Source organism: Saccostrea cucullata, unplaced genomic scaffold (assembly GCF_032062105.1).
Source record: "Saccostrea cucullata isolate Sc308-1 unplaced genomic scaffold, CSIRO_AGI_Scuc_v1 ctg43, whole genome shotgun sequence".
Taxonomy (NCBI): Eukaryota; Metazoa; Mollusca; class Bivalvia; order Ostreida; family Ostreidae; genus Saccostrea; species Saccostrea cuccullata.
Genome location: NW_026934231.1, coordinates 972,141 through 986,241, shown reverse-complemented (window position 1 = coordinate 986,241; position 14,101 = coordinate 972,141). Strand labels below are relative to the sequence as shown.

General features: G+C 32.0%; 1 protein-coding gene across 1 annotated transcript; it reads left to right on the top strand.

Annotated features, from left to right (window-relative positions):
- On the top strand, window positions 1-7,724 carry LOC134240326 (DNA replication complex GINS protein SLD5-like). Its single transcript, XM_062722431.1, has 7 exons — window positions 1-112; window positions 2,164-2,310; window positions 3,562-3,615; window positions 4,156-4,253; window positions 4,715-4,803; window positions 6,142-6,232; window positions 6,804-7,724. Exons 1-7 carry the CDS (start codon window positions 26-28, stop codon window positions 6,898-6,900), a joined length of 663 nt encoding a protein of 220 aa, XP_062578415.1. The 5' UTR covers window positions 1-25; the 3' UTR covers window positions 6,901-7,724.
- The last annotated feature ends 6,377 nt before the right edge of the window (window positions 7,725-14,101 follow it).

The following is a 14,101-nucleotide window of genomic DNA, read 5'->3' as shown; positions in this document are numbered from 1 at the left end:
TTGTTCATATTTTACTGAGCGAAAAATGGCAGACTTGGACGAGGTTGATGGAGTCAGTGATGAGGAAGTTGAAGCAATGACAGCCGGTCAAGTACTTCAGAAACTTGAGGAGGTATGACTTAAATACTTCCTTTTAATTTTTCCGATCGTGATGAACCTGCGTTTGACCACGAAAATCAAATGCAAGAAAATAAAAAAAAAAAGATTAAAATACGACATGAAGTAGATTAGATATCACTTTAAAGTCGTGATTTATCTATATTTTTTTTTTTACATGATTCATATTTTAGTCTGAAATATTTAGTGTATCCACTGTCCACAGAGGCCCAGTCATTTGTGAAATGTTAATACAGTTACTATAGCAGGTTGGGACCAATCGCCCAAATGGGATAAAATAGTCCGTTTGGGATATAATATCCCATATGGGCTATAAATTTACAGTGCAAAAATTGAAAAATTTTATTTTGGCTATAAATATCATAAATCCGCATCAGGACACTTAAAAAAGAATAACTTAGTTGACAAGTTTTCCTGTATGCCCATTGTTTAGGAGATTGATCACTCGGAAGTTCCTAAACTTCTTGGGGATCAATCTTACAAACTGTAGGGTTGCAGAAAAACTTTCTTACCAAAAGTTATTCCTTTTTAAGTGTTTTGATGCAGATTTATGATATTGATTGCCAAAATAAAAATTTTCAATTTTTGCACTGTAAATTTATAGCCCATTTGGGATATTATATCCCAAATGGACTATTATATTGGGTGATTGATATTATATCAGTATATTTGCCAAAATAAAAATTTTCAATTTTTGCACTGTAACATTTATAGCCCATTTGGGATATTATATTTTAAGATCCCAAATGGAGAAAACTATTATATCTCACTTTGGGTGACTGTTGATAAACCAATTTATTAACTAACACTATTATGTATAGATTCTGTATCAAAATAAAGCAGAGACTATATATATATTTGACATTCTTTGAAAATACAATACATCAATAAAATTTCATAAGGGGGATGGGGCTGTAAGTATAGGATAGCTTATTTCTAACCATCTAACAGTTTATGGAAAATTTGGCCCTTTATTTATTATCATAAATACAAGTCTAACTTCTGGATAATTACTTTTAACGCAATTTTATTATTTTAACTAATTAAAACTAATTTTAAGAAAAATATAATTTTAAATGAAAGGTCTAAAACGCAAAAATCTACTTTCGAATTTCAAGAAAACAATAGTTTAAAGAGCTTGGTTCACTTTATGCATAAAACGGCACTGTTGATAAACCAATTTATTAACTAACACTATAGATTCCATTTTAAACATCAAATTAAAGCAGAGACTTAGTAGTATATATATATTACTTTCATTTCCTATTAAAAAAATTTTCCATAAGCTCCAGGTCTTGTAACACCGGCTTTATTGAATTGCAATGTTCTTGAATTTTAGTGTAAACAGGTTAATTTGACTACTTTCATATAAGAAAAATAATATGACTATGAGCACACCCTCTGATCTAAAAAATAAAACATGTCTTGTAATCCTCAGAAACAGTTCTATTATTTACTAGTTGCTAATTTTACATCAGAGGTTGCGCTCTATATTAAATATTGTGTGACAGTTTTGGTTTTTACTGTACATTTGATTTGAAAAATAGCTTCCAAAATTGGCTGTTTTTGTAGACTTTTTCAGAAAATGATGAAATTGATGCATTTTGTGATAGCATTGACTAGCAAGAAAATCATGTCATTTTTTTATAGACATGCCATAACCAAAGGTCTAAATGATATATTTAATGCATTGTTAACTGAAATTAAGCAGTTTCAGTTTTGCAGAAATTCACAGGGCCAAAAAAGGACATAAGTGAACCTTCTTCTTAAAGATCTGGAACACAAATATCTTAAAAACCATTGATATGTCAAAGTGATTTAGAAATTTTAACCACTTATTTCTTATTTAAAGTGTTTTATCCTCGTTAATTGTCTCAAATCCTGGAATATCTCTGTATTTTTCTAGGCCTCATCAAGTTTGAAAATAGAGGTTATGGCTGTACTGTGGCATATTATATCTTTAATTTTCTTGTTTATGAAAAGAAAATAAATATTTTATAACTGTTTGATTATATATATTTTAGTTTATGATTTTGTTTTAATTAGGCTTGGTTGAATGAAAAATTTTCTCCTGAACTGCTGGAGTCTAAAACAGATTTAGTAGACTGCATGCTAGAGCAAGTTACTGAAATGGAAGAAAACATCAAGAGAGCAAAGAAGGGGGATTTCAAAGTAGTGCTGCATAGAATGGAGGTAATTGTCACTCTATAAATATTCAAATTTGTCTGGACAATCGGGATGAAATTTTATTTTTTTTTAAAATGATTTTTCAAAAATTACTCAAAAGATTACTAATTTTGACCACAAAAGTTTGATACATGTAGTGTTGTACTGAACTGAGTAAAAAGTGTTTCCATAGTTATAAGAGTTGATATTTAATTGAATTGAAAAAAAAAAAAAAAAAAAAAAAAAAATCAGTCGTGTACTTACATGAAGAGCTCCCGAGGCTCTGTTGACATTTGTCCAAAAATTGATGTTTTATTATTTTCCAAATCTAATAAATTATAATCTTGGTGAACTATTAAAACTAATGGCATGAATTCAAAGATAACTATTAAATGCTTCAATCTGTCAGGCTTATTTGAGTTATCTCTCTTTACCTGTAAACAGTTTCCAAAAGAAACTGTTATTTTAATATTTTTCTAGTAATTCACTTTGGATTTACATGCAGTAGATATGAGAAACTTAATTAAACCCCCTGCAAACAAAGTTTGGGGGTTATATAGGAATAACCTTGTCCTGCTGTCCAGCTGTCTGTGCAAATGTGTCCGGTCCATATCTTTTTTACGGAGGAACACTAGAATTTTATACATTGTACTTCACACAAAGATTGCTTATTGCCTGAGGGTGTGTCTTGAACTTGACCCAAGGTCATTTGGGCAAGTTCAAGGTCACTGAAAGAAAAAATTCATATTTCGTGTCCCATCCATATCTTTCTTATGGATAAAGTTGGTTAGTTCCTAATTAACACAAAGATTGCTTATAAGTTCAAGGTCCAACATTGAAAGAAAAAGTGCATAAATTGTTCCTGGTGCATATTTCTAGCAGTATTGATTTTTTTGAGTTCCTATTTTACACAAATTGTTTATGACCTGAGGGTGTGTCATGACCTTGATTCAAGGTATTTTGGGCAATTTCAAGGTCACTAAGGTGCATATTTTTAGTATATTTTTTTTATTAAGCTACACCTTAGTTTCATTCATTAAAAAATATAAAGAGCTATTATATTTTTACTCTAAATGTTTCAGCAAATTGTGAACACCTTTTACATAATCTGAAAACCTGGCTGGGGGTATTTGTCCCTTTTGGACAGTTCTTGTTCAAACTTAACTCAATATTTTTATTTTACTTTATTCAATGACTTATTCAGTTTTAAATAACATAAAGTATAAAAATTGTATTTTGCACTTTGTGTTTATTTAAATGACCTTCTCTTGTTTTCAGATAGACAGAATTAGATATGTCCTTAGCAGTTATCTCAGATGCAGACTGAAGAAGGTATTTATAGCAGAACACAAGTTTCAGCTGCTTTAGAGGAGGACAAACCAGATTTGCTTTAATAAACAGACTTAGATATCAGATGTTTTGCATCTCAGTGTAATAATTCTATGAAGATTAAACACACATTGGGCCTAGAATAAATACTTGTTCGTTTGGCAATGTTTGCAGTTGCATACCAAACTATTAAATTGCACCTGACCCAAACATTTTTCCAGCCATGTTTTTAGGTGATTTTTGCATTTTTACTTCAGGATATTGCAACTGTTTCATTTTCAATTTTGATATTTTCCCCCTCAATCAGTCTCTTTAAATAAGTGGAGCTTATTTACATTTTTAATCTCTCTATAAAAAAATTTCTATGATTTGTTATTCAGCAAAATCAAGAAAAAATGATTTTTTTTTTAAAGACAAACATGTTTTTGTTTGTTTCCTTTTTTATAAGACCCACTCTGAAAATTATAGCAGCTGCAAAAAGCAGTGCTTTAATTAAGGTAAGCCTAAAGATATATGCATATTAACATGGAATTTTGCTTCCAGATTGAGAGTTTCACTAACCATATCTTGGAGCAGGAGAGTAACAGACAAGAAGAAGATGTTTGCCATCTTTCTCCAGAGGAATTCACATTTGCGAAAGAGTTACTCTTCTTCACTGTTTTTTATTATCCATATTAATGTCACTTTCCAGAGGCACTTTTATATAAAAATTAAACAACATGAAGATTTCTTTAAAAAAAATTCATTTCAATTGTATCATGGAGACAAAATATCTATACAATACACAAAATAAATATATAAATCAAACACAAAGTTTTGTGTGACCTTTCAGCTAATTTAGAAATTTGATGCTGTTCTTTTGCCACAGTTCTCAAAAGTTTGATATATTTTTAACATTTCTATGTATCTGATAAGGCTTGTTCAGATGTATTACATAACATAAAGACATTCCATTGAAAGTGAAACTTTCCTAGCCCATTTGGTGTAGAATTTTACAGTCCTACCTTACCATTTATTTCATTGTAGATGAGCTAAGATGATTTTTGCATTTTTGAGTATAGCAATAAAAAGTGATTTACTTGATATGTTTCTTTTTCGGTAGATATGCAGCTACTATGGAAACACATATGAAGAATTTGGTTCTACGGCACATGCCACCTAATCTGCAGGCCATGGATCCAAAGCAAACTAGTAATGTTACTATATTTAATTTGATTTGGGATGATGCTTTAGTATAAGGCCAAGCTTCCAAAAGACCGAGTTATTTGTTAAAAAATAAAGCATACTTAATTATACCCCCGCTCCGAAGGAGAGGGAGGTATACTGTTTTACTCTTGTGTGTCTGTCTGTCTGTGTGTCCGTCCGAAACAAATTTTTGTCGCAGTTTTCTCAGCAACTACTCATCGTAGATGCTTGAAATTTTAACACAATCTTCTCTCAGGCATGCCATATGGTGGGATACATTTTTGCTGAAATTCGATTTCAACTTCCTGATTGTCTGTGAGTCTGTCCGTTTCATACATAACAAATTTTCGTCGCAGTTTTCTCAGCAACTACTCATGGTAGATGCTTGAAATTTTAACACAATCTTTTCTGAGACATGCCATATGGTGGGATACATTTTTGTTTAGATCCGATATCAACTTCCTGTTTGTCTGTGGGTCTGTCCGTTTCATTCATAACAAAATTTTGTCGCAGTTTTCTCAGCAACTACTCATCGCAGATGCTTGAAATCTTAACACAATCTTCTCTGAGGCATTCCATGTGGTGGGATACATTTTTGTTCAAATCTGATGTCAACTTCCTGTTTGTCTGTGCATTTCATACATAACAAATCTTCGTTGCAGTTTTCTCATTAGCTATTCATAGCAGATGCTTGAAATTTTATTACACTCTGTGGTTAGGCATGCTATATGGTGGGATTAATTTTGATATGAATCTGATGTCAAATTCATATTTTTTTTGTGCATCTGCCTGTAATTGAACTTGTGTATATTAACCTGATATTGCTTATTTACGTCAGAGCGGGGTATTACTAGTGAGCATTGGCTCACAGATTTCTTGTTTGTCTTTTAATTAAGCTTTTTCAATCTGAATGTTGAAGTTAACAGTATTTTCCCTAAGAACCAGATACCTTCCAAAGTGACGGCTTCAATCGATGGCTTTGACTTAAAAATACTGTAGATGTAGTTTTCTCCATGGGGTCAAAATTCCGCGGAATCTCTGTTTCCTTTTAATCTGCGGCTAGAAAATTACGCGGATTTCATGGATTCTCACTATGTGCCTTACATGTATATTGAGTCCGATGGGACAAATTTCCGCGGAAAGTTTGTGACCGCGTACATAGCGTAAATTAATACCACGCGGAAGAATGTACTTCTACAGTAATCAAAATTGAAATGTTTAAGGTCCACAGAGATTTGTCATGAACTTCAATTCAAAGCCTCAGGTTTGTACAGTTGATCTCTTTACTTTGAAATAAAGGGAGATCACTGAGTAAATATTTAAATTATATACATTTTTTTGCAGCAATTCGGCCGAATCTTGATAGTTACGTGTTTCTGCGGGTGAATGAAGATACTGATGGAGTTCTAGTGGAGGAAGAGACACTAGATACAGGGTATAGCATGATTATTAATAACAGCTTCCATTGATATGCTGGCTTAGATTAGGGTTGTGGCTAATTGCTGTGAACAAATACATCAGTCTTGTAAAAGTATACTGCATTCATAGCAGAGTACAGTATTGTACTTATAATTATAACGTTATAGAATCACTGTCTAGTCCGTGTGCCAGGACAAAAATGACAGAAATGTGGGATAATTTGCATAAGGGTGGAGCTTGTTTTGCATAAATTGTCCTGCATTTTCATTTGTCATTAATGTCCTTGGAATATCCAACATACTAGACATTGACTTTTTATATTTACATTTATTTGTGAAATGAAAATGTAAATATATATCAAAATGATGTGTAGATCAGAGTGCATTGAAATGCACAAAACATTTGATTAGCAAACTTTACTTTCTAAGGGTAATCAGAGAAAGAGAACGTTGGAAATGTAAATATTTGAAATGTTGAAAGTTGATGTAGCTAAACATAGAAAAAAAAATTCTTGAGGATGAAACATGTTTTGAATTAAAAGTTAGTCTTATTTTTAATACTTTTGAATGTTAATTTGTTCTTTACAGAGAGGAGATAGTGGATTTACAGAAGGATGATCAGCACATAATGAGGTATAAACCACTGTCTGCCCTTGTCACGTCGGGAGCGGTGACATTGATCTGACTTGTACATCACAACTGCTACCATCCATAGTGCTGAAGAATTGTGTACGTACTTACTGTGATATTTAGAGTACTTCTCTGGCATGCCATGGATTCTTATTGTGGGAAACGATGCCAAGGTAGTTTTACTTCAGTGGAAGATCGAGATTAAATTCTAGACAGACAAACATGTGCCTCACAGTTTGGTGTTTGAAAACAGGGACCTTATGGTATTGTATTGTTTTGTACAATTTAAATGTACTAAACTGTAGAGTATTGTACTGTGCACTGTTGTCCAGAAATGAGGACTTTTGTCTGGAAATAAGGAAATGGAAAGTCACCTACATTGATAGCTGTTATACAGTAAATCAGGAAATGAGTATGCAATGTATATTTAACTACTAAATATTGAACTAAAATATTTATTTACAGAAAATAGTTGTCTCAAAGGTGTATAGAAACAAAAAAAAATTATAAAGAGTAGTAAAAGTTGAAGCATTTCTGCGTAAATTATAGAGTTTATATGTATAGAATAAATAATAATGTGCATGTATTGTGTGTAGAATAAATAATAATGTGCTGGTACATATTGCATCTATCAAAGTACACCGATATTTTTAAGGTAAAGACTTGAGCATAGATTTACGAAAATTAATAATATATACTGGCAAACACCACTCTGACAAAATGTCAAAGAGGGAATAACTCCTGCAGACTTGCCTTCTTTTTCTTGGTTCTGATGTATGAATTTTACCTTTTTTGTGTAGAAGTAAATTGACCCTGAGGTACTGGTGTAGTGTAGTAGCAAGTCCATTTGCCTCTAATAATAAAATTCTGAGAGCTTCTCCATGTGTGTTCATTTGACCAATCTATCTCTCGAACTTTTTATCTGATGCATGTATTAGTCCCTTCCAGGCCAGTTTTCACTTCCACAATTATCATTGTAACCTACCTTTAGTCACAACAAATGCTCACAGTCTTTAATTAGTCATTAAAAATGAAATCATGGATTGAAAAAAGAAAAAGGTAGAAAAAAATATTACTAAAACCATAGAAAAGTTTCTTAAATGTTTGTTTTCTTAGCAGAGTTTAATGATTAGAATGAAATTGATCAAAGAAATCAAATTTTAAGAATCAAGCAGAAATTAAGATTTATAAAAGATGTTCCTGTTTAATAAGTAAGTAATTGTAAGTAATATTTCCAATGTCAGGAAAATAGAGCCAAGACACGTGTGAACATTTTAATCAAGGGAAAGAAAAACTTGAAAAGACCTCCTTATACAAAGCTTTAATTATCCCAAATTTGGCATGTATGCTTCACAAATAAGTCTCTGAAATAAAGACAATGTCATACTTGGTGTGTATTAAAGATGCAACAAGCATGTTTCTCTGTTAAGTCTGTTTTTCCCAGTAAATATCGGTTAATAATTTTATCTGATCCCTCTAATAGAAAATTTGAATTGGGCCCAAAACTTTTTAAATCTCTCTATATTCTATCCCTTGAGAGACTGAACGCCATTAAACAAATGGTGTAGGACTGATTGACACAGTTTTTATGCAGCGTATAAAGCCTTCACTTTGATTAGTTGTCTCAAGGTCACAGCTTCAGTGAATTGTAGGTCTAACCAATGGAAATTGAGGCTTTTCACAGGACTATTTATATTATTTTAGTCACGTTTGATGTATTATTGCTTACTAAGGTTGCAGTCATTTAGAAAACAGAAGTAAAAAGTGACAAAAGGGAAATATTAGATTGTTGTTGTTTGTGAGGGAACTGCCTGTATTAGTTTAAAACTGTGACATTAAAAATATTATACATACAAAAATCTTTATGCAGCCAAAAATTATTTATGCAAAAAGTAATAAAATTGTTTAATTAGGTTGGGTTTATAAACCAAAGTCTCTCCTTATCTTCCTTCATTATTTGTTAACCTTTCACCATTAAATTGTGTGAATAGCCTGATTTGTGAATGAACTTGTGACAGGGGATTTGCACAAAGATTTTAATTGTGATGATAAAGAAAATGTTCCTTAAAAAAGAAATTAGAGAAGTTAGGAAATATTTATCGCTAATTACGAAAATTACTCAGTACCGTCCAAGATTTTTGTTGTTGCCCTTTTTAAAGAAAAGACTAATTTCGCCCAAGTTTCACATCTTTGTCATCATAACACGTAATTGCTCCAAGGTGATCAGTATTCCAGAAATTATGAAGAAAATAAAATCTTTTAGAACTTCTTAAGAACAGCAGGATTATGATTAGTTATTTTACACAGGCACTTGACGTTACTTATTTTTCTTTTAATAGAAAAAAATATACCCCATACCTAATAATAAAATGTATTTTTAGGTAGGGGATATATTTTTTATTAAAAGAAAAATAAGTAACGTCAAGTGCCTGCGTTATGTTATTTTGATATCAAAATATCACCTGGTGGTGCAGATTTAAGTATGCAGAAATCATGGAGCCAGGATCAAGCTGTGCAAAATGCAAATATGCACTAAAGTTTTCTCCGGAACAGAAAGACCATGTTTATCACATACTATATAGGTCCTGATCAAATTGATATTGAAGCATCCCTATGATGTTTAAATTCCACGTTGGAAAACTTTGGAACTAGGAAAAGTGAAAATTTGTAATTGAAATAACAAGAAAAAAATCCGAGAAGATTTTAGGAATAAAGTTACACAAGAGAGCGGTGTGCCACATGTGATTCTTGATTCCTGAATGATTTAACCATGGCGTGTTTCACGCATGTCCGATTCCGAAGGACGAAAAAACTGTACGTGTACGCATTGACGCGAACCGTCCTTGATATAAACTGTACTATAAAATCTAATGACCTTACGTCCAGGTTAACTGACCGGAGTTGGACACTCATAAAAGTGGGTCAAACATGCGACGGCACTAAAGAGGCCAGGTGAACAGATTTAATCTGGCAGTCTTTGTATTTCTTCGAAAAGGAACTTAAGGTACAAAAAGGTTAGACAGAGAGGGGGAGAATTTCAAGTTTTTCTCATAATACTAGTATCATTCTTATATTGTCTAGGTTCTTAATTTCAAAAACGGGATTCAAATTCCCTATAGGCTCTCCTGAGCTTCACATGGGGAATTATGTGTCGAGGTTCTGTTATTTTTTTTTTTACTATCATAAAGTAAGAAATTACGGAGTGATGGCAAGGAGGCTTATACAGACAACATATTGTGATTCATATTTACAAGTGAAGGCATTCTGTGTTGATTTCCTACCATCCCCAACCTATAATTTTATATACACTATTTCTCCATAAAACAAATTTTATATACACTATTTCTACATAAAACAAATTTTATATACACTATTTCTCCATAAAACACAGTGTCCGAATGAAGAACGAGATAATGATTCAATACCGATCGGTGCGGAATCTTGTTCCTATTTCTTTGTACATGTACTTGATCTCTGCAGCATACTGTCTGATGGCCTTGACAAAGAATCACCTGAAATGAGTCAGTCTACACACCTGGTGTCTCCTGAGTCATTACATGTTATGTCTACATCGGAGACACATGTCCATTGTTATCTTTATATCTATCTAAAATCAAAAAAATTAGCCGGATAAAAATGTATTTTATTGCAATGCAGAAAAAGTCCATAATCGCATGTAGAAGATTTAGCTGTCAAGAATCTTACATGTACCAAGGACTTGTATTTTATGTTAACAAGTAGGCCTACAACATGCAACGCAAAAATTGACCAAAACAATCAGTAAATATTCTATTATTTTAATAACCATCCCACTGCAAGAAGTGAATACCGGATGAGACCAATAAACCGACTTCCTGTGTCGCAGTAGGTGCTGGCAACGGAAAAGAAGTCGATGGCCTTGCATATCGTTTACAGAACTAAATTTGCAACCCACCACTGGAGAGTGGTGGTTGCTCATCGATAAAAATGAAAAATTTTTCGAAAGGACGTTTAACAGTCAAAAACCAAACAAACAATTATCATATCACGAACCCTTATTATAGGTAAGATAGCACAATGACACACGTTTTTTTTTTTTAATATTAAATAAAACCTACTACACGAAGGGGTACATGTGTTGAAAATAACATTTTAAATATATACAATGAAAAAAATCTAATAACACGGTAACCAGACGCCATTTCTTATAACAGCAAGAAGTTCCACTTGGTTTGTGTGATCGGAGTTTGGCGTAGACTATCGGTATCTGGCGCAGGCCATCGGGTTTGGCGTGACCATCTGACTAGTGAAGTCTCTTGGCACTTTGTTCTACATATGTATCTAAAACTTTCCCTTTACAATCAAATTACCAGTATGCATCCTTAAGACCACATATCAGTAAACCTATCATAATTGTAAATTGATTTTACTGCGCAGAAATGAAAATAAACTCAATTCACTGCAGTTCTTCAATTTGGAGACCTGCCGGTGCTCTCAAGCTGAATGAATACACAACAGAAGCGCCTCTGACAAGAGCACTAGACCTCCTCCAATGTTGCAAGCTAAGAGGAAGGCAGACAACGAGAGATCAAGTCTGAATCTCAGCACGGCACATAGTCGAGTAGTCAAGTTGTTAGATCAAAGAGATCTGTGTTACCCTACCATGTCATTGTACACTTAGTTTGAAACTCTACAACAGAACAGTGTAGTGGATTCGCGTAATTTCTGCATGGTGCAGTCGTACAGACACCACCAGATAATAGTATTAATCACTGCTTAATAATCAGAAGGCGTAATATGTACCTTTTTAAAAATAGACAACATTAAAACTGAAATATATATACAATTTGCAGTTTTAAGACCGATAGATTACTGTAGTTTAATCATCAAATATTCTGACATGATTGTCAAGAGAAACGTATTTATAATATCACAACCTAAACCACACAAGATGCGCCCAGAACATCCAAAATTTTTTATAAGTTATAAGACAATTTAAAATTATTGAATTATCTAAAATGCTGAATATTGCATTAATGATATATATACCGGTATTTCATCATTTCAAATAAAACAGTCCAATACTGTTTCGTACGCTGCCTGGAAACCGGAAGGTAGGGTCGTTTATAGTCTGACTTGTTCAAGGTTTGTCTCGCAATAGAAGTCGTCCTTTATTGTACTTGAAAAATCACACCACTCTGAAGCCTTGCAAAACAAGCATATCCTCTGTTGTACTTGAAAAATTATAGCAGACTGGATTATACATTACTGCAAGTAGGCAGCGTATGAACGAAAAACAAAGTTTTCTTGAAGTTGATTCATCAGTATTGCTAGTGCATGAATATTATTACTGTTAATAAAAGAATAATAAGCATCAGAATCACGATCTTGATATGCTTTCTTTGTAGGAGGGGAAAATTGCGTACATAATGTGACATGTATAACTATTAAGATATAATGATACTTTGATGCTGTATGAAGTAGTACATGTAGTATTTTGTGTAATTTTATAGGTTGAGGAACTTTAAGGACAACAGCAGTTCATATAACAACTAAGGAAATATATTACGAAGCCCTTTAATCATGTTTTCTGATTGAGCAAAATACGTAGATATCAAATTATTATCCTTTAAATGATAACCGCACTTCTATACGGTTTCAAGATGTTCACCAAGTCCATAAAATAGAAAATCTTTATTATAATCACAAGGATGTCTTAAAATGCAATGGATAGGTCGTTACCTTAAACGTACGAAAGAAACCCTACTGTTTTATAAAAAAAAAAAATATATATATATATAGGTACATGTACCTATAGTTATACATTTAACCTAGGAAATAATTGTTTTTAAATATATAGGTATCTACAGTGATATCTTTGATATACTATTGATTACATAAAATATGTATGCCATAGTGATAACGCACTTGATATATTAAATATTAAGAGTGGTTATTTTGAAAACTCATTTACTATAGTAATGACTTTCACACTTTAAGTATAGACTGACAACTTTGATTAATCTTGATAACTTTCACTATAGTGATTACATGTATTAAACTTTGAGTTACTTTACTAATCCCTTTTCAATTCCATGATATAACTGTTTCACTACTGTGACACTATTATAGTAATAACTTTGAAAACTTAATTGGATAATTTTTATATATTTTAACTTAGATGTACTCTGTATTGTTTTTATATATTTTAACTTAGATGCACTCTGTATTGTTTTTACATATTTTACTTAGATGCACTCTGTATTGATTTTATATATTGTAACTTTAATAGATGCACTTTATATTGTTTAGTAAGGTGATTATTTCCAAAAAAATTTAATAAGGCGATAACTCGAACACTCCCAACATCTGGATTAAATCACCTATTGGAATTTGTACATTTTGACCTACTAATAAAACAGAACATAGTATTAGTGGATTTTCATTTACTACAAAAAATATTTATTCATTAAGGAGGATATTCTTCAAATCAATATGTTAATTTTAAATTTTTTCAATATTCCCAACAATCAAGATAAATCTGTTATCACGAGCACAAACAGTTTTTTTTTTTTTTTTTTTTTTTTGTTGCTTTTTTGCCTTTACTCTTAAGGATATGGAAAAATTATATTTATGCAAATACATGTAAATATCTAGAAAATATAGTATTTTTTGTCATTGCTATCAATTTATCTTCATCGTTAATTGCAATTGCAAAACATTTTATAAAGCTAAAAATAGCCAAGGTCTATCTGTTTACAAGGGAAAATAAGCCAACATATTTGCACGTACGCGTTTATATAATAGTTGTGCAATCATGTTATTTAAGTACCGAATACTTCTAAAGGAAGTATTATCATATTTGTGGAAAATTATTCTTAAACGTGTTTCGAAATTGCAAAATGTAGTATGGTACGGTGAAAATTGAAAAAAAAATGAATTAAATAAGTACATCTGCATTGAAATGTTTTTCCCCCAGTGTTTAGATCTCTTTAGATGAACTCAATGTATATTTAAAACACAAAAGATTATTTTCCGTCGTGGGACCACAAACGAATTTAATTTCTTTTGTTCCTTCTGTTTTAAACTGTACGGAAAATCGAATTGAAAATGGGAAGAACTCTTAAATATTCTGAATATTTGTGATAAAAGTGAACTCTTTCTATCTACGGAACCTTTCTTTTTTTTCTGTCATATCGATGGTGGAATGGATAATGGTATTAAGATAGAAGATATTCAATGTAAAATGCCGAGTAGGGATGGCTGTTTTGTTGCCA